At 47.6% G+C, this 20,485-nt stretch overlaps 1 protein-coding gene, 1 long non-coding RNA gene, 1 other non-coding gene and 1 pseudogene across 4 annotated transcripts; all 4 read right to left on the bottom strand.

The window, feature by feature from the left end:
• Positions 1–474: 474 nt before the first annotated feature.
• Positions 475–6,149, bottom strand: Wfdc5 (WAP four-disulfide core domain 5). 2 transcript variants are annotated; one of them, XM_040733023.1, is made up of 4 exons: positions 5,932–6,111; positions 1,573–1,713; positions 1,341–1,481; positions 475–968 (listed from the first exon to the last, which is right to left on the bottom strand). In XM_040733023.1, exons 1-4 carry the CDS (start codon positions 6,014–6,016, stop codon positions 964–966), a joined length of 372 nt encoding a protein of 123 aa, XP_040588957.1. In that variant the 5' UTR covers positions 6,017–6,111; the 3' UTR covers positions 475–963. The 2 variants fall into 2 exon arrangements, with proteins under 2 accessions (XP_040588957.1, XP_040588958.1); XM_040733024.1 differs by lacking the exon at positions 1,341–1,481 and having other exon boundaries at positions 5,932–6,149.
• Positions 6,150–8,473: 2,324 nt separating this feature from the next.
• LOC121134560 lies at positions 8,474–9,030 on the bottom strand (annotated as a pseudogene).
• A 5,699-nt stretch (positions 9,031–14,729) lies between these two features.
• LOC101836940 lies at positions 14,730–15,258 on the bottom strand. Its single transcript, XR_005871566.1, has 2 exons — positions 15,047–15,258; positions 14,730–14,919 (listed from the first exon to the last, which is right to left on the bottom strand). It is a non-coding gene; the product is annotated as an uncharacterized LOC101836940 (transcript).
• A 3,722-nt stretch (positions 15,259–18,980) lies between these two features.
• On the bottom strand, positions 18,981–20,093 carry LOC121134575. The gene is made up of 3 exons (XR_005871678.1): positions 20,007–20,093; positions 19,798–19,833; positions 18,981–19,148 (listed from the first exon to the last, which is right to left on the bottom strand). It is a non-coding gene; the product is annotated as an uncharacterized LOC121134575 (long non-coding RNA).
• Positions 20,094–20,485: the final 392 nt, after the last annotated feature.

Below are 20,485 nucleotides of genomic sequence, written 5' to 3' on the forward strand. Positions count from 1 at the left end.
TCAAGAAAAGTGAGCCACAGACCAACATGGGAGACAGACCTACTCTACACATGACATCCCAGCTGCTGGGGCACCTTTCCCTGGATATGGGACAATTGGAATGATCTTAACAAGAGCTTGGCTACAACATGAAATGACATCGACTCCCCAAGTGTCAGGCTCTCTTTGCACTTCCCACTGCCCAGGGAGCTGACTCAGTCAGAGCTCTGCATCTCCGACATCTCTTTAACCCTTGTTAATCTCCATTTATTAAAACAGAGACAGGCTCTGCCTTGGCAGGTGGCCATATCTAACTGGAGCATGAATTAACTTAAGGAAACTGCTGTCTTCATTATAACTGACTTCACAATTTCATTCTGTTTATGACCAGGGATCTTTCAGATCTCACTTACTGTAGTGACCCGACCCCACCATCCTTTAGAAATGAATTGTTACATCCCAAAGTGAGCCATTTAGACAAAGACACTAAGTAAATAGATGCACAGGGGTTACTTTATACAACTTGACACATTTTAGTGTGGTTCTGCAGGGATGGGGAAGATTGTAACAGGATGAGTGTATGGACTGTTGTTTGGGAATTCCTGGCAGACATTAATTTTACAGAGAGAACTGTCCAGGGATGGGTTCAGGGCTCGGTAGAGAAGGGGCTGCTTGAGTTGGCATAAGTGGAGGAAACAGGAAGTAGAGGAGGATGTAGAAACAACTGAGGTAGGGTGGGAAGCTCGGCATGAAAAGGGATGGGGTACTGCAGTGATGAGATGTGTCTTTAAGGTCTCCCTGCACGCAGCAAGAGAACCCTGGAGGCATGCGTTGTAGGGGAAAGCAGCTAGCAACAAGCCAGTGTCTGTCAGGTACAACTGTTCTGCAGAGATGAGCTGGATGGCAGGATCCCTGGCCTCCACCATGATCTCTTCCCGGTGGAAAACACACCTGAGGCACAGAGTCACAGATCCTAAGCCAGAATTAGCCTAAAGAAAGGGAAAGAAAGGGTTAACCCCCCGCTTCTATACCAGAACTCTGAGTTTTACTCCTCCATCTAGATCCGATCAAGCCAACTCAGGATTGCGGAGGCAGGACTCCCCAGCCTCCTGCAAAAGGGCAAACTGAGGTCCAAGGCAGCTCAGGGATGTGGTCTTGGTGGCACAGCACGTTCAGTAACAGAACAGGGGAACCGGTTTCTCTGACACTCTAATGGGAACCCTTGTACACTACTTCTCCAGCTGTGACCATGGGGGGGGGGCTCGCTTCTGGGGGCGTATCCTGCTAGACCGTTAACCTGGAAGGACATCCCAGAGCCAGGCTGGAGGGGAAGGCACCGTCCCGGGCCCCAGGAATGGTACCTTTGCTGGGGTCTCGGCAGTCCCGGCCACAGGCACCAAGGCAGCACCGCTTTTTGCCTGAGCAGTCCGAGTCTTGGTAACACATGTGCTTTACAGGATTGAGACAGCGGAGTTTATCCACCGGGCAGTTTCCCAGCTTCACTGCAGTACAGCGGCTTGAGTGAGTCTTGCTTGTGCCCACCAGCCCTGGGGCTTGAGGCTTGGGCGTTGGCACAGTGGAGTGGGCACTCACCTGAGACCCGAGGGACACATTGGAGGAAGCAGGATCTGGAGCAGCACTTCAAAGATGAGGGACACTGGCGGTCATTCAAGCACTGATCAGGGGTCACCTGGAGGCAAGGCCCGTCGTCTGGTGGGCAGCCCCCCAATTTGTCTGTACGAGAACCCTCACGTCATGCAAGCTGAGGCAGCTCAGGGTTGTGTAATAATCACTGACTGGGGGATTGCAGGTTCTAACCTCTCCGTCTCTTACTTCTCGCTTGCCACCAGCCTGAGTTTTATAGTTTTTCTACCGTGTAGGGCTAATTTGACATTCAAGGGGCATAATGGATAGGAAACAATGAAACTGAAAAACTCAGGCTACAGAGATCACTTAGTTGGGACCTGAGTTTGACCCTCAAAATGTATGTTAAAAAATAAGCATGCACGTGTGTGTGTGTGTGTGTGTGTGTGTGTGTGTGTGTGTGTGGGCATGATACCTGTGCTTGTAATCCCAGCCCCTAGGAGATGAAGACAGGCTGATCGATGAGGTCTGCCAACCAGTCAGCCTGGTCTACTAGATGAGTTCAAGGTTAATGAGAGACTGTGACTCAAAAACAAGGTGGGAGCCACCAGAGAACTGACAGTCTAGGTCGCTGTTTTCTGGTCTCCATGCCTGCACATATATGTGCACCTGTACACACATATGTGCCAACATACATACCCATGTACACACAGTCTCCACCTCAGACAATAAGATGATGCCTGGTCCAGTCCCTGCCCACCTGCATCTCCCTGGCTTCATTCTCCGTCACTCCTGCTCTCCTGCTCTCCTGTTCTCCTGTTCTCCTGCTCTCCTGAGTACCTCCAAGTCCACTCACTTCCCACAAGGCTCAGGCTTTGCCTGGCACCGTCTTCCACCCTGGCCCCTTGGTCAGTTTGTTGATCTCAGTTGAAACGTCACCTCTTCAGAAGACCCTGCTTCTCCGAGCCCATGGAGGCGGGTCAGCACTGGAGTGTGTGCCTGCAGCTGCTTGTCCCTCCCATGGGCTAGAGGTTGAGACTTGTCGCCTGCTTGCCCTCTTCTTCCTAAGCACAGCACAGTGCACAGTGCGGGGGCCTTAATGACCATTGGGAAGAGAGGGATTTGAAGGGAGGCCCAGTGTTGCACGTATGCCAGCTGCTTGCCAACCAGGCACACCTGCAGTACTGTGCCCACCACTTCAGATCCAAGCATCAACTCTGTCTCTGAGCCCTTCCCCCTAGCAGCTCTAGAATGCTCTGTCCTGGAGTTGATCTAATAATCTTCTTGTGATTTCACACACAAGTTGGAAATCTTACTCACTGACACACTTTCTTATATTTTTGGTTGTGAGCCTAGCCTTTAATGGCTGAGCCATCTCTCCAGCCCAACTGAAACATTTTCTATGAGTTAAACACACACACACACACACACACACACACACACACACACACACACACACACACACACAAATTAAAGCCCTCAAAGGACAGTAGCCAGCCTACCCAAGCCCTGGCCTGCACTAGTATTCTCTGGGTCTTGTTCCCTTTTATCGGTTTGTTCTGCTTTTGGCTGCTTTGAGCTATAAGGATAGGGCTGGTCCTAGGGCTTTAGTTCAATCTAGCATCACAGCAGCTTCAGTTGGATCCAGGGCTAGGATATGATCCCAGGGACTCTCCTCCAGAAGTTCTCCCTGCCTCTATCCTGCAACCCACCCAACACCAGCTCTGCCTACCCCCCAGAAGATCCCGCCTCCTTGCTTGGAGTTCAGACAGCTCCATTTGACTCAAAGTCAACCTTCTCTCTCTGACCCTTCCTGGACACTGACTGTGTACACAGTAGGTGGTCCTCGACTGGTCCACTGTCAGCTTTAGTTCTTAAAGTAATGGTTTAAGCTGAACTGCTGCCCCCTTCTGGAGAGTGAAAAACAGCTTGGGAGAGAGCACACATTTTGAGGAATGTCTCTTTGTGAGGGAATGTGGGTATTTTCCAGGGAAGATAACCTGTGTGTTATCATGGGGTGGGCTGGGGGAGGTAAGAGTCTTTGGAGACTACCTAGAGGTTAGGATTTAATATCAAACTCAGAAGCCCAGTACAGGGATGCTCAGGCCTCAGACAGTGGGCCAAATGGAGCTGTCTGAATGCTAAGCAAGGAAGCAGAAACTTCTAGAGGGGGGTAGGGAGGGTGCGCACTGGTGGAGAGTAGACTGCAGGATAGAGGCAGGAGAACTTCTGGAGCAGGGCACAGGGGTTGGGTTCCAGGAACTAGACTGATAGGGATGGGGAAGAAAGTTGGCATTTTAAGTGGGACAAAGTGTCAGTGCCACAGAGTGGAGACAGACATAAAAGTCCAGAGTGTGCGAGAGAGGTGTATGTCATACTTCTCTACCTGATCTCCTTACCACCTTTCCTCCATGCGTGCTATGAGTCTCTCTCTCTCTCTCTCTGTCTCTCTCTCTCTCTCTCTCTCTCTGTCTCTGTCTACACACACACACACACACACACACACACACACACACGCTCATACAAAACTCTCTCACACACACCGTAGCTGGTCTCGTTGACACATTTTTTGTGAGTCTCTCCTTTTCTTTCTCTCTCTCACACTTGTTTACACTCTTTCACACCCACACACATACGGCAGCCAATGTATAGACTCCATGCCTGTGTAGCTATCTTACCTGGGCATGGTTAAATCAGTATATTCAGCTTCACAGATGAAGTTGGGTACATGAGCCTAGCCCTTGGCACACAGCTCTCTAAGTGTAAGTCCACAAAACTGCCAACACCTTGACCTTTGAACGAGGAGCATGGGCTCCTATAAATTAAAGCAGGGGTTGAGCTTCCACCTAGGCAAGCTAAGGTTTTCCTTCCCCCAGCCTTTGTCACTGTCTGAAATTCTACCGAGATGTCTCGTGGGAGAGGAGCCAGGGAAGGATGGATTGATATGAACTAGTAATGGTAAGTGTGTCACCTGACCAGGCAGAGCAGGCCCAAGCTCTGGTGGAACCAGGTCTCTCAACCTGGGTGTGGTATCAGTGCACTGAGTCTCTCTAAAAGGTCACCACGTACGCTGCACTTATGGGCATACCTGACATTTATCCTTCAGGGCCCCATTTACTCTTGAGAGGAGAGCATGGACCCCATTTCATGGGGAGTGAGTTGGTGAAGTAAACCCTTCTTACTCACAAGAACCACGACCAGACACCACTTTTGATACCATCTTATTCTTTGACCTTGGGCAGATCTTTACCACTCTGCCTTGGTTTTCTTATCAGTAAAATGGGCGATAAAAATAGTACTGACTCACTGCAACACAGAGAAGAGTTCTACGTGATGGCTGCCTGAATCACAGGCAACACAAGGTCTGGCCTTGGAACCTCCTAGCATCCTTCCGTCCTCACCCAGGGATCTCCAAGCACCCTCCTCCCCAGACCATCTCATGCCCCAGGCAGAGCCCTGTGTCTCTGAGAAAGGCATAATTCAGGCTAAAAGGGATGGATGCCATGTAGAAGTCGCTCTCTTTATCTACTGACCGTGCACAGGCTTCCCCAGCCTTGGAGGAAGGGTTTCTGTCCCTATTTCTATACAAAAGCAGGGTCAGTTCTGAAGAAGTGAATGTAGGTCAAAGCATTCCAGCCTCAGAGGGGATGGAGGAGTGGCCTCACCCGGATAGGAAGATGCCTGTGTAAGAACACCTCTGCATCCCTCACTGTCAACCCACCATCTGAGTTTTGTCAGAGGTGGAGATGGGTCTGACACAGGGGAAAGGAATAAGAAAAGTAAAAGCAGAGATTCCTCCCATCAGAGCACAGATCCCAGGGGCCACATTCCAAGTCCCTTCTACAGGTTCCTGGGCCCAGAGAAGGCTTATTACCCCCGCCATCATTGATGCCATCAGAATGGTAGGTATGTTTTCCCCTATACAGAGAGACACAGTGACACATAAATACATGTAGACATGTCCATAAGTTCAGACATACTAAGCGTATGTATATAGACAGAGGTTTTCACAGGCACATACGCACACAGAACAAGGTGTGTGTCCTTGAAAACAATCAGATGTGAATTAGGCACAGGCAAGCACTGGGAAAGTGGCAGAGTTAATACACAGGTGAAGACCCAAGCATAACAAGCATGATGTACAGATAAAAATACAGGCTCCTGGGAGCACTGAAGCATGTGAACGAACACACACACACACACACACACACACACACACACACACGCACACACACACACACACACACACACACACGCACGCACGCACGCGTGTGCACATACACCCCACTGGCTCTCCCAAAGCCCTCACTCTCATAGAGAGGAAGAAAGCAACTGGCCCCTGGAGTAGGGGGGTTCACGGACACTCACCTCCCTTATTCCTACACAAGGCCACAGGCAATTGGGTCTCCAAAGCCAGGAGGACTACCAGGAGGAGGGAGCCCTGGATTCTCATGTTTCTTTTGTGGCACCCAATAAGCTCAGGGCCCAGAGGCCCCAAAATTAACAATGCCAGAGCAGTTGAGTCAGGGGAGGAGGACCAGAGGACGATTAGGGCTTGCATTTCCCTGATCTTGGCCCCACCCCCCTGCCTCTGAGTATTGGGCAAGTCTTCTTGCCTGTCTTCAGGTTGCAGTTTTCTCATCTGTAGAGTGGGACATGGAGGAGGGGTTATAATGAAAGCCACGCACAGAGACTTTTTCCTTTAAGGTGGTTCAACTTACATCGCCTGCTCTGCCTGGGAATGTGAGCCTTGGCCACCTCCACCCTCTGACTCCAGGCATCTGGAACAACTGGTGCAACCAGGCCAGTTAGTTGTGCCCAGAGTCTGAAGATGCATAGGGAGATGGCACTGAACTCTTGTTTTGTGAACATGTTTACTAAGCATGTAATTCTTCCATTGATTTCCTTTGGTTACTACCCCAGTTATGCCCCACTGCCTATCCAACAGCTCTACTGGGGATTAAATCCAGGGCCTTTCACATGCTAGGCAAGCATTCTACAACTGGGTTACATTCCTAACCCCTTTAACTTTTTAAGTTTTGAAACAAGGCCTTGCTAAGTTTCCTAGGCTGGCATTGTACTTGCAGCTCTGTAGCCCAGTCAGTCCTCAGACTTGTGATGGTCCTACCTCAGTTTCCCCAGTAGCTTTGATTACAGGCCTGCACCATCAGGCCTAGCATATCCCCCTTCCTTCTTCAACACTCAGTGCGCTATTCCTACGAAGGGTATTTCATTGCTTTGTAGCAAGTGAGCTCTGCTTGCCAGTTTAAGCTCCTGTCACCTGTGTCTTCTTCAGAACACTAAGGCAGACTCTCAGAACTCGTGCCTCCAGGATCTCAATTCCTAAGGCTCCAAGCAAAGGAGCCTTTTCATTTCTGCATTTCTTGTGTTCGGCTTCATTGATGGTGTTCAGGGTGATGGTTGAGAGAGGCATTTGCCCTCCTGACTCTCTTAAGGTCTTGACCCTCCCTCAGGGGCAGGGATCATCGTGGATGGTAAGAAGTGATGCCAAGAAATGGGGATATCAAAGGGCCAGGGTTGGTTCAGGTTGACATGGTGAGAGAGGCCAGGCCTAACCCCTCATCTTGGGCCCCCGTGGATGGAAGTGAGACCAACATCCTTGGGAGGGCACTTCCAAAAGCATCTAGTGGCATTGCCCTTTGCCTGGGCTAGCATGGCTTATACAGGATGGATAGTACATAGCTCTGGTTTGACTAATTAATTCTCTGGCCAGGGCCAATGTAGGTGTCTATGAGACTCCTGCCTCCCTGGCCTCCTGAACAAATCACTCTCCTTTTACTCAAGGACCCCACCCTGAGTTTCATGGATACTGGCTCTGCCCTTGGTGAAAGAGAGTAGCTGAGGCTTGGCATCCCATGGGGACCCAAATGGAAACTCCAGAGTATGGTACTCCATCAACACTGGGGCGATCAAGGGCTTGCCCCAAGTTCTCCCATTCAAAAGATGAGGAACATGTTAGCCAGAGATGGGAGTGAACTGCTCCAACGATACACACCTAATTCCTAGGCAACTTCCTGGATATTGAAAGCAGGGGAATACTTCATGTGTCCCTGAGAAAGGAAGGTGACATTCCAGGACTTGTCTCACTTACTCATACCTAGTTTGGGACAGTCACCCAGGAAGGGCTTGGGTTCAACTTGAATCCTTTATTCCGTGTTCAAAGAAAAGGAGGGACCCTGTCATGTAGGGGCTACTGACATTTGGGACTCTGGCCCATCTTTGGCAGCTTTATTTTGGTGGAAAATTTTTATGGGCTGCATTTCTCCCAGTTATCAAAGTTCACATCCGTGGACAACATGCTATTCCAGGACAGGTTACTCTGTAGACATTCTCCTGTGTTGTAAAATGTTCTCGAAACACCATGGGTTCTGATGGCAGTGTGCCGTTTTAAAAGACAAAACCCACGTGGCCCGCTCTTTACTGGAAGACGGGCAGGTTTCTGATCTTCCGCTTTCACAGGCCCAGTATGGAGTTTTGGGGTCATTCTCAGACACTTCTTTTTTTTTTTTTTTTTGAAATTCTCATAATTTTAATGGTCAATAGCTTCTGGTTGGCTTCTGAATGGTATAGTTAAACAATATACTTAAGACACCCCCACAGCAAGTTCACACCCCTCAGTAAGTAGCGTTGGCTCCATCCATATTCCATTGCCCAGTCAGACTTCGACAACCTAGGACCCACTCCTGGGTTATGGAAAGAGACATCTTAGTGTAAATAGATGAATAAACCCCTGGCTTACCCATGATCTGTTCTTTTTCTTTAAAAATAATAAGTATTAAACCAAACACTTTGCCAGGTGCTGTTGCCTCACGGAGAAAAGCCAAGGTGTTGCTGTAGGGATCTGAGTCCTGTGGGCCCTGTGGTTCTGCCTCAGTCCCCCTTCCTGCAGTCACAGAGCGCAGAGCTCATAAACCTTCTTTGCACAGTACACCAGCGCAGCCAGGACTACTGTGTTGTAGTCTCTTTCTGTGCAGGTCGTCCTTCGGAACCAGCACCGCTGGTGTGGAGGAGGCGAGCATGTGCAGAGGCAGGCGGGACAGTAGATAGGCATCGTACTCCACCTGGTGCTTGCAGCGAGGGTCAAACTGCCAGGAGATCCCATAGAGGGTACAGCAGGCCAGGCTCAGCACAGCAGCGGGCAGGGAGGTGTAGTGGGAGTAATCCAGGGGCAATGCCAATAGGGTGAAGAGGCAGCAGTGCCAGCCAACACGGCTGTCTTGCGCAGGCAATTGCCCACGGTGATCCAATGTGCTGTCTCATCTCCAATCCGGGTTGGCTCTATCACTAGGCTTCCAGCGCCTGCTCCAGCTCATACTCAAACTGGTCCTGGGCATTCTCCCCACTGTAGATTTCATGCACTATGTAGCAGTCGGTGGCTGACACGCTAACCCTCTCTCAGGAGCCACCGCCGCCTGGACCCATACGCCTCCTTCCCCACGCAGCCATCTTGGAGCCTCAGACACTTCTTAAAAGTTTGTTTAAACGGAAGTACTTGGTCAAAGAATGAACGTAATGGATTTCTTCAAGCTGCAGATGTACCTGGTCAGTATTCAAAAGGAACAGGAGAACCTCCATCTGTCCTGCATAGACATCTGTCATTCTGTCTACCCTTGATAGATCCTTTAATTCTCATTGGTTGTCATTTACCATGCATTTCTCCTGACACGGGGAAGGTGCCGAATCCAGATGAGACCCACTAGATTCTGTCCTGCCCAGCCCTCACCTCTCACCTCTCTGTCTGAGTCCTAAGAAGAGAAGGCCCTGCGCATATGAGGATGCTACGAAGCTCTGTTGCTGCTGCACACTGCCAGATAGTTCCTGGACACACCCAACACAGGATGTTAAAAAAACAAAACAAAACTCTAAGTATAACCTCGATAAATAGAAGTTTCTCATCTTAATTGGTCTTCCTCGGAATGGTAATGGCTTGCTTTCATATTTTGCTGAATTTTGTTGAATGTCTTCTTTTCATTTTGAGCTACACGACTGTAATTTTTTAAAAGAGCTGCTTATAACTTATGGATGCTGTTAACTTGTACATGAGTGGTAATAGAGTGGTTTGTTGGATGTGTGTTGGGCCAGACAGACCTGGCTTTGAAATTTAGTATTAGCAAGTTCTAGTTGATTTGAACTTTGATAAACCTCAGTTGCTCTTCTATAAGGTAGACAGAAATAATATTTATCTTATAAGCTAGTTTTGAGAACTGAGTAAGTTTGATAAATGCTTATTCTAATTCTCTACCAAATGCATCTTTCATTTCTTTCTTTTTATTTTGGACTTGTACCCAAGGTTTGAATTTTAGGGCAAACAAATCAGCCTTTTCACTTACATTTGCTTCCTTTATTTAAATATATATTCATCATTTCTAGTTATACAAGTGATTCATTATGAGAGTTCCATACACGCATATAATATATTTTGATAGTGTTCATCCTTGTGTTGCCCTTTCTTTTAAAAAAGATTTACTTATTTTTATTTGATGTGTATGAGTGTTTTGCCTGCATGAATGTATGTGCTTCATATGAGTGCAATGCTCGAGGAAGTCAGGAGAGGACGTAGGATCCCCTGGAACTAGAGACACAGGAGGTTATGAGCACCCCATGTAGGGGCTGGGAACTGAAATGAACCTGGGTGTTCTGTGTGAACAGCAAGTACTCCCAACTGCCACATCATCTCTTCAGGCTCAATAATCCAAACTTCTGTTATGATTAGAACTTTGTAAAAAACCTCAAGTCATGTATGTCACAGGGTGCTCTGGCCTCATGTCTGGAGATGTGATAAAATATCCTGACAAGAAATTACTTAGAAAAGAAGCTTGATTTTTATCTCAATTCCACATCATAGTCCATCATTGTGGGGAAGTCAATATAGACATGTTCCATCACATTTACAGTCAGGGACAGAGAAACAAGCCCAATACATGTCCGGTAGCCTCTGCTCAGCTTTACTTCTCCATTCTTCCGCACTTCAGGGTTCACTGCGTAAGGAAAGTGCTGCCCACAGTGGGCTGGGTCTTCCCATATCAATTAGTTTAAATAAGACAACCACCCACAGCCAGGTGGTGGTGGTATACCCCTTTAATTCTGGCTCTTGGGAGACGGAGGAAAGGGATCTCTGTGAGGTCAAGGCCAGCCTGGTCTACAGAGTGAGTTTCAGGACAACCAGGGCTGTTACACAGAGAAACTCTGTCTTGAAAAACAAACAAACAAACAAAAAAAGACAACTACTCATAGGCATGCCTACACATCAACCTCACACAAGCAATCCCTCATAGAGATTTCCCAGCGGATTCCAGGTTGTGTCCGGTCGACAAGTGAAGCTTATCATTACATACACGCTGCTGCTGGGTTGCTTATTATTTGTCTTGAATTCTTTTTTGTTCATTTGTTTTCAAGACAGGGTTTCTCTGTATAGCTCTGGCTGTCCTGGAACTGGCTCTGTAGACCAGGCTGGTCCCGAACTCAGATCTGCCTGCTTCTGCTTCCAAGTGCTGGGATTAAAGGTGTGCACCACCACACCCTGCTTCTTTGTTTATTCTTGATCCAGCACTGCTATAATAGTTACAGCATCACGATGTTTAAGTGACTTCTGGTATCCATAAATTTTACTAATTTACATTGTCATTTTTTGTGATTTTTTTATTTTAATTTTAAATAGCTTGTTTTACATGTCAATCCCAGTTCCCTCTTCCTCCCCTCCTCCCACACTCCCCCCACCATCCACCCCATCCTCCCACCCTATTGCCAATTCCTTCCACATAGGGGATATCTAGAGTCTATCATTTCATTCAGGGTAGGGTCCAGGCACTTCTCTAAGAGTCCAGGCAGAGAGAGCAACCCTCTTTGTGTTATGGACACACGATGTCTGTTAGTATTCGAGGGATAAACACTGATCCACTGCTCAGGACCCCATAGGTAGCCCAGGCTTCCTCATTGACTCTCACATTGAGGGGGTCTGGATCAGTTCCATGCTGGCCTCCCAGCTGTCGGTCTGGGGTCCAAGAGCTCTCCTCTGTTTGGATCAGCTGTCTCTGCTGGTTTTGCCAGCCCATTCTTTGCCAGTTTGCTCTTCACTTCTCTCTCTCTGTCGCTGGGTTCCTTGGGTTCTGTTGCCTTCATCCAGTGACTGATGGAAGCAGAGGCAAACACCCACAGTTAAATACTGTACATTGTCATTTTTTTTTACATCATAGTCTTTCATTGCCCCTTAGGAACTTGGTGAGTATTTTATTAAGTTGAAAAACAGACCCCGCTGATAGCTATTGACAATTTTTACCGCCATTTCAAAATCATACAGAAGAGCAGTAACCCTTTTTGTGAAGCCCTGTGCATTCCAAGCTCGACAGTGGCATTTACGTTTCCTCTTGCACATGCCCACTGCTTTTTGTTTGACTTCTGAAGAATTTTTAAGCAAACTCAACACATCATAATTCTCCCTTTAGCCATTCAGTACAGATCTCTAAGAAATGAGGCCATTTTAGGCTGAGTGTGGTAATGTGCGCCTACAGTCCCAGCACCCAGGTGTGCAGGTAGCAGGGTCCTGACTGCCAGACTAGCCTGGGCTACATAGCAAAACCCTGTGTCAACTTTGAAAGGAAGGGAATAAGGACATCTCACACAATCCAATGTCATTGTCACATATAATCATCTACCTTTACATTTGCTTTTTTTTGTTGTTATTTTGAGATAGAGTTTCTCTGTGCAGCTTTGGAGCCTGTCCTGGAACTCACTCTGTAGACCAGGCTGGCCTTGAAGTCACAGAGATGCGCCTGCCTCTGCCTCCTAAGTGTTGGGGTTAAAGGTGAGTACCACCACTGCCTGGCCTACATTTACTTTCTATTGTTCCCAAACTGACTTTTTAGGGCTGGAAAGACAGCTCAGTGGTTAGGAGCTCATACCACTCTTGCAGAGGACCCAAATTTGGTTGTCAGAACCCATGTTGGGTGACTCACAACCTCTTTTAACTCCAGATCTAGGGGGATTTCATGGGTACCTGCACTCTCATGCACATGCTTTTACATAGACACACAGACATACACATAATTAAAAATAAATCTTTTTTAAAAATGAATTTGTGCAGTTGTTGGAACCAAATCCGTACAAGTAGCACTCACCACGTGGTTGCAAGATCTCTATTTTCTTTTATTCTAGGATAAACATTCTGGCTCACTTCTGCCCCTTTCCCAGTCATCCTTTTTAATATTTCTGGTTGAGAAAACTGATGTCTAGTTAGTGTGGCCCATATCCCTTCCTTGTGATGTCTTTCAGCTTTGCTCTTCTCATTTCTGTATATATCATTAGCTCTAGAAACTTGATGATGAAAACCACCCTGGCAATTACCTTCCTGGGTGGTGGATATCATGTGCTTCCTGTTTCATCACTTGAGAAAGAGACCGTGCCTGGCTCACCCATTGCTAATGATGTTCAGACAGATTGATGCATTTTAACTGGCGCACCTCAATCCTCTTATTGTAGAGCCATGTTCCCATACACAAGGACAACAAGTATAGCATGAAATGATGAAATGGCATCCTGTAGCATTAGGAAGCTGTGGATGACCAGTGCCTGAGTCAACAACTTAATTAGGGGTTGCAGCTTCCAAAGGGTTTAGATTATAGTTATATATAATTTTTGTTGACCAGGAAAGACATCTTTGTCATGTGGACATTTGCTGTTTGGGAAAAACAGGTGTATATATGCATTCTATTCTCTGTTTTTATATATTCTCTGGTACTTTCATACATGAACACAATATATTTGGATCATATCCCTCCAATTTCCCCACATCTCCCTCCACATCCCCCTTCCAGTTCCTCTCTCTCTCTGTGTCTGTCTCTCTCTCTGTCTCTCTCTGTGTCTCTGTCTCTCTGTCTCTGTCTCTGTCTCTGTCTCTGTCTCTGTCTCTGTCTCTGTCTCTCAATAATTCAGTTAGTCCAACTAGCCTGTCTGTATGCTCATGGGTGTAAGGTCCAAGCAACCCACCATGGGCCATACCACTGAGGACAACTGACTCTGCTCTCCCTAGTGGCCATCAACTGCCAATGCTCCTCAGCTAAGTGGGGGAGGCTCATGTGTCCCTTCCCTCTAGATGCCAGAGTATTTACAGGCTTCTTTGTTCAGGTCTTGGGCTGGGTACAACAGCTGTTGTGAGTTCATGAGTACAGCGACCCTGTCATGTGTAGGTGGCATTATTTACAGCAATCTTCCTGGATCTCTGCCTCTTCCTTAAGTTCCCTGAATCTTGGTGGTGGTAGCGGTGAGTGTTGTGTGATACAATCTCATAGGGATAAACTCTCCAAAGCTCCATAGTCACTTTATTCTCTGCCCTTTGACCAGTTATATTTTTAAAAAATCATATTATGGATAGTTTCATCCTATTTATTCCTATCTCTTAAAATACCATTTAATAAAATTGTATGGTTTTCTCCTCCCAGAAGTCTTGTGTATAGTGCTAGAAGTGTTTATTTGCTTATATATGTACATATTTTAATAATGTTGAATGGGAATTTATTTATTCATTTCACATATATCACATACAGACTGCAGTTTCCTCTTCCTCCTCGCCTCCCAGCTCCTGACAACTTCTCCCCTTCTGCCATCCATTCCTTCTCCTTTCCCTTCAGAAAAGGGCAGGCCTCCCGGGGATACCAACCAAACATGGCATACCAAGTTGTAACAAGACTATGGGTCTCCCTCACATCAAGGCTGGACAAGGCAACCCATTAGGAGGAAAAGGGACCCAAGAGCAGGCAAAAGAGTCAGGGAAAGCCCCTGCTCCCACTGTTAGAAGTTCCACAGGAACACCAAGCTACACAACCACAACATATATGTAGAGGGCCTAGGTCAGTCCCTTGCAGGCTCCTTGATGGTGGATTCAGTCTCTGTGAGCCCCTATGAGCCCTGGTTAGTTGATTCTGTGAGTTTTCTTGTGGTGTCCTTGACATCTCTAGCTTCTACAGTCCCCTTCTCCCCAATTCTGCTGATTTCCCCAAGCTCTGTCTAAAGTTTCTAATGTTTGGCTGTGGGTTTCTGCATCTGTTTCCATCCGTTGTTAGATGAAGCCTCTCCAACAGGGATTTTTCTTTTAGCTATTAAGTTTCGTTAGTCTGTTTGGGATGGTGTAACAAATGACCATAGACTGAGTGTCCTATAAACAACATTTATTTCTCAGAGTTCTGGAGGCTGGGAAGTCCAAGATCAAGGAGCCAGGAGATTCAGGGCCTGGAAAGGCCTGGCTGCCTTTGTACGTCTGGCTGTGTCCTTATGTGGTGGAGGCAAGGCAGTTCTCTGAAGCCCTTTTTAGGAGGTTTTATGCCTCACTCCTCTGGGTTCCATCTGTGAAGGTGAACATGCAGAAGAGAGCCTGCTTATACTGGGGTCAGGATTGGTAGATGGTCCCCTCTACTGGACACAAGGACCCTGGGGCCAAGTTTCCCAAAGCTGGTGCCAATTTCTCCCATACTTTAAGTCATGGATCCTCAGTGGGCAGGTGCTGAGTGACAACAACTTCCAGAGGGGGAAAGGATGGAGCATCACTCATAGGGACAGTCCTGGGAGGAGGGAGGGCCAAAAGACTGTCATCTCTGCTCTGCTCTGGGGATAGCCCCACCACTCCTTACCTCTGTTTTCTTCTTTGTGCAAAGGAGAAGTTCAAGGCCACTGATATCGGAGATCCCACAAGCTCAGAGTGATCCCTCCCTGGCCCTCTCCTCCAAGAACAGCTCCTTCATGCATTCGGGGGATAGGCGGAGGCAGGGGGAGGGCCGCACACTGGAGTGGGGGCTACTCACTTCCTCTATTGTCTTCACAGGCTGCACACACTTGAAGCCACAGTGCAGGTAGCAGCACTTCTCCGGACCCTCACAGTTCCTGTCACTGCAACACTTGGGTGGCTCAGACCTGATGCAGCGCACATTGTCCACTGGGCAAACTCCTTTTTTCTCTTATTGGTGGAGGGAGCCGCAAGGTAAGGGGAGGACTTGGGGGTAATCTGGGAGCTCCCACCAATCCCACCCAGCTCACCACATCCACTCACCCCCTTTGGCGCTATCTCCAGCTACCAGAGCTGAGGAAACGAGGAGCACAGCAAGGACCAAGATGCTGCCTGGTTGCATGATGCCCGGTGGCAGAGGCTGAGGCTGAGGCTGAGGCGTGGGCGGGGGCTGGCCCTGGCTTTCTTTTGTTTCTGCTGGGAGTGGCAATGTACAGGGCTGAAAGTTTGCTAATACCAGGGAGAGCTGTGCTCTCCAAGCCCTGTAAGAAATGGAATTTGGGGCACTTCCAAGACCTCCCTGTTTGCAGAAGTGGTCTCCACTGACATCAAATTACCATCAAGACTAAGGAGGCACAGAGAGGGAACAAAGTCACTCAAGGACTTCAGTCACGACTCTTCAGTGTCTCCCGGGTCCTTGTCAACACTTTCCTCTATTCTTGTCTTTCATACAGTCATTCATTTCAGACTCTCAGAATACTTGAAAGACTTTCAAACGGTTTCAGATAAGCAGGGTTAAGCTCGATGGGGTGTGGGGTATGAACTAAGCTAACATTGGACACCAGCTATGGGCCAGAGGAGCTGGTACCAAGTGTCTTCTGGAGGCTGACGTCCCTTCCTCCCTCATCACACCTTGTCCCTGCTCTCTCTCTCTCTCTCTCTCTCTCTCTCTCTCTCTCTCTCTCTCTCTCTCTCTCTCTCTCTCACACACACACACACACAGTGGGGTAAGAAACAATGGAGATCCTGGAAGCAGATTCCAGGCTGATGGGCCTAAAGGGAAAAACCCTAACTACAGTGTGAGTAGGCTCCATCCAATCAGTTGAGAGCATTAAGAGGAAGATGGAGCAATAGAGACTATGTAGCCTCAACTGCTCATCTCCTATGACCAGACAAGACCAGGCAAGATTTCCAGTGGGGAGGGATTGTGACACCAACCCAGCCATATAACCTTTGGCCTACATCTGTCCTGGATAAGAGTCATCTTGCCCAGCCTTAATACAAGGCAAGGTGCTTAGTCTTGCTACAATTTGATATGCCGTGTTTTGTCAGTGTCTATAGGAGAGCTGTACTTTTCTGAAATAGAAATGGAGGAGGAATGGATGAGGTAGGCAAAGAGGAGGTGGGAGAAGGGACTGGGAGGAGAGGAGGGAGTGGAAACTGCAGTTGGGCTGTAAAACAAACAAACAAACGAACAAACATTTTTAAAGAGAGAGAGGGGGCGGGAGACAGAGGTGTCTGGAAGAATAAGGAATTCTGGAGACACAGTTGCTGTCCAGTTTTCCAGCCTGTCCTCATGTGCACTTCTGACCCAATAATGCAGTGTCAGATCTCCCATCCTGATTACACAGCCCTGCACTTGAGCCTCCGCCTCCCTCACCCCTGCCAAAAAAATGTCCCACTCAACTTAAAACATGGGGAGGCTGGACCGACAGCCTCCAAAGCAATACAGAGAAACCCTTTCTCGTAAAACCAAAAAAACAAAACAAAACAAAACAAAAACCTGGCGTCAAATAGTTTCCTTCAGACTTGTTTTGTATTTGCTACAAAAGTTTAGAAGGCCGGGCGGTGGTGGCGCACGCCTTTAATCCCAGCACTCGGGAGGCAGAGGCAGGCGGATCTCTGTGAGTTCGAGGCTGGGCTGGACCGATAGCCTCCAAAACAATACAGAGTAACCCTGTCTCGTAAAAACCAAAAAAACAAAAAAAGTTTAGAAGGCCACGTTTTCAAATATCTGCTACCACTGTGGTTCTTGTAGAAGCTGGAAGCACAGAAGCAGGAAGTGAAGAAACTGAGTCAGAAGATGTTTTGCTATTAGGAAGATTAGAATGAGCCACACAGGAACTCTTTCTCCAATTGCTAATTTATAATAACTTAAATTTCAAGACCATAAAGAAATATTAATTTAATGGTTGTTACATTTGTTTATGCTGTGGAATATTTATTTAATGATGCAAAGATGTGTTGCATTCTTTTATGTGGCATTTGTTTAACTCTGTGAAGCTGTTTTACCTTGCCCATCTAAAACGCCTGATTGGTCTAATAAAGAGCTGAATGTCCACGAGCTAGGTAGGAGAGAGGCCTAGGTGGGGCTGCCAGGCAGACAGAATAAATAGAAGGAGATAAAGAGAAGGAGAGAAATGAGACAAGGAGAGGACACCAGGGGCCAGCCACCCAGCTACAAAGCCAGTCATGGAGAAAGAAGTAAAGATATACAGAAATAGAGTCAGGTAAAAGTCCAGAGGCAGAAGTAGGATAATTTAAGAAAAGCTGGCTAGAAATAAGCCAAGCTAAGTCCGGGTATTCATATGCAATAAGTCTCCATGCATTAGAGCAAAGAGAAAACCAAACCAACAACACCTTCTCTCTCCCCCTTTCTCTGAGTGTAGTGCATGCATGTGTGTGCGTGTGAGGCCAGAGGTCATCACTAGGCATCTTTCTCTATCACTCTCCATCTTACTTTTTGAGACAGGGTCACTCACTGAGCCTAGAGTTCACTAATTGGCTAGCTATGGCTGACCAGATAGCCCCTGAGAGCCTCCTGAATCCACCTCCCAGCACTGGCATTACAGGTATGTGCCACACATGAGCCTGGCTAACCAAACTCAGATCTTCATGCTTGTGCAGCAGACTGCGTTACCTCTGGAGCATTTCCTCTGGAGCATTTCCCCGCCTTCCAACACTCCAGATGAAAGACAGTGCCTGGTTTATCTCTAACTCAAGCTTCCAGAGTTCCTAGATCAGTATGTGGGGAAGGACCCAGCACCCTTGTCTGGAAGCTGTAGTACACATGGTGTGCTCTTCCATCTTAGGATGGTGTGTCTGCCCCTCGTAAGGTACAAACACTAAAACTGTAACCCTAAAATCTCTGGAATCTGATCTATGGAAGAGAGAGAAGGGGGAGGAAGGAAAGAGGGAAGGAGGGCAGAGGAGGGAGGGAAAAAGTACAGAAGAGGAGGCAGGAGGTAGAGAGGAGAGGAGGCAGTGCAGAGAGAAGCCTTACAGAGTCCCACACAGCCTAACGTACACAGTGGATTTGACTTATTTTGAGCGTTTCTCCAAAGAGTTCATGTATGGCAAGCTTGTCTTCAGTGTGGCCATATTGTGTGGTAGGGAGCCTTTAAGTGGTATGGCCTGGTAGCAGCTGATTTGGTGGTGAGGAACACCTTCAGAAACAACCAGTGCATATCTGGTGGAACTGGAATTTTTCCTTTGGGATGGGCTGGTGCCTCCCTGTATTTTTTTCTGCATACACTGTCTTGACTTTCACACATGTTACCGCCACTGTGGGATGCTAGTCAGCATGAGTCCCTAACTAGAGCTAAAGACAGAGTGAGTATGTTCCTGAGCCTCCAGAACTATAAGAGAAATCAACCTCTTAGCAGTCAGCTATGACACCAGGAAATAGTTATTCAATAGGAATTTATTTGCTTGTTTTGCTTTAATATTAATAAACACTTAACTTAGCAATGAAAGGGGGGGGTCTATGAGACAGAAGAACTTGAGCTCAGTTATCCAAGTCGGAGCCAACAGCACTGCATCTTCTCAGGCTTGGCTAAGGCAGGGTTTCCATCTAGGAAGAGAAGAATCAGAAATGCAAGCAGTTGTAAACCGTTCTGGGAACATGCTTTGGGATCCCACTGCCACCGTGGCCTCAACCTTGCTAGGTCCTCTTCTTCCAAGAGAACTGGGATGTACTGTCTGTCAAAGAATTGGGGACTGAGGGCTGGAGGAGTCTAGGCAATTCAACTGTGAAATTATGAACTCATAATCCATGACTTTTCAACCTAAATGTGAAATACAACAAACTGAGAAAAAGGGCAGTTGAAAATAATCATGGCAAAAAAGTTCGGTGATAGTTAGGTGACTTAGAGATAATGCTGTCCAAATGGTCCCATCATACAGGGAAGTCTGGTACCCATTTCAAGAAGGGTGCTGTGTATCCCAGGCGGACCTCGAACTCCCTACATAGCCAGGGATGACACTGACCTCCTAACCCCTCTGTCTCAATCTTTCAAGTGCTAGGATTACAGGTGTGGGGCACTGCTTTTTTCTTGAATGTTATGTTTTCTAGGCACTCCTCACCCCCATACACTTAAAAGCTCCGATCACAGTGATTTCCACAGGTGCCGAGCTCTCAGCTCTCTCTGAGCCAGGTAAGATGGATCCACTGGTAGGTTACTGGGGGCAGTACCGAGTACAGGGGGTCTGGGGCCACTCACTTCAGTTTCGGCTATCCATGGCTCCTCACAGCGCATCTGACAGTAGTAGAAACAGCACTTTTTGATGCCTTTGCACGCTTTATCTCTCTTGCATAAAGGTAGCCGGACAAACGGGCAGGGAAGAAAAAACTCCGGGCAGTCCCCAGGTTTTGGCGTTATTGCAGAAACATGCCCCCTCCCCCAGTGCCTCCAGGCCCCCCCTGCATCACCTTTTTGATTCTTTAGTTTAGGCTGCACCATGCTGAGGCAAAGGATGATAGCTGTAGCGAAGAGTGCGAGGCTGCTTGGCTTCATCTCTTAAGAAAAAGAACATGGAGGAAGTGTCTGTTTGGATCAGCGCTGGGTGGCGGATAACCAGCAGGGGGCGCCGTGATTCACAGATCAGAAAAAAAACGGAAGTGCATCAGCCTGAACCGGAAAGACTTAGCTGGTTCCTTTCAAGTCTCACCCCTACTCCCTTTCCAAGAGTGGGGGTGATAATGTTCGGTTCTTAGGGTCTAGCAGGGCTGGCTTGGCCTTCCCCAATTTGTAGGTTCAGGTAGCAAGAGAGTAGCTGCTCAGAGGCCACGTGTCCCAGCTAGTTGACCCAATCTTCTCATGTGGCCAGAAAATTTGAAACACTACTTCTCTAAGTACTGCGCAGGTGTGGGCACACAGGAAGCTTTACTTTTGCCTGTTAATGTTTAAA

The sequence above is a fragment of the Mesocricetus auratus genome, unplaced genomic scaffold (assembly GCF_017639785.1).
Source record: "Mesocricetus auratus isolate SY011 unplaced genomic scaffold, BCM_Maur_2.0 Super-Scaffold_100028, whole genome shotgun sequence".
NCBI lineage: Eukaryota > Metazoa > Chordata > Mammalia > Rodentia > Cricetidae > Mesocricetus > Mesocricetus auratus.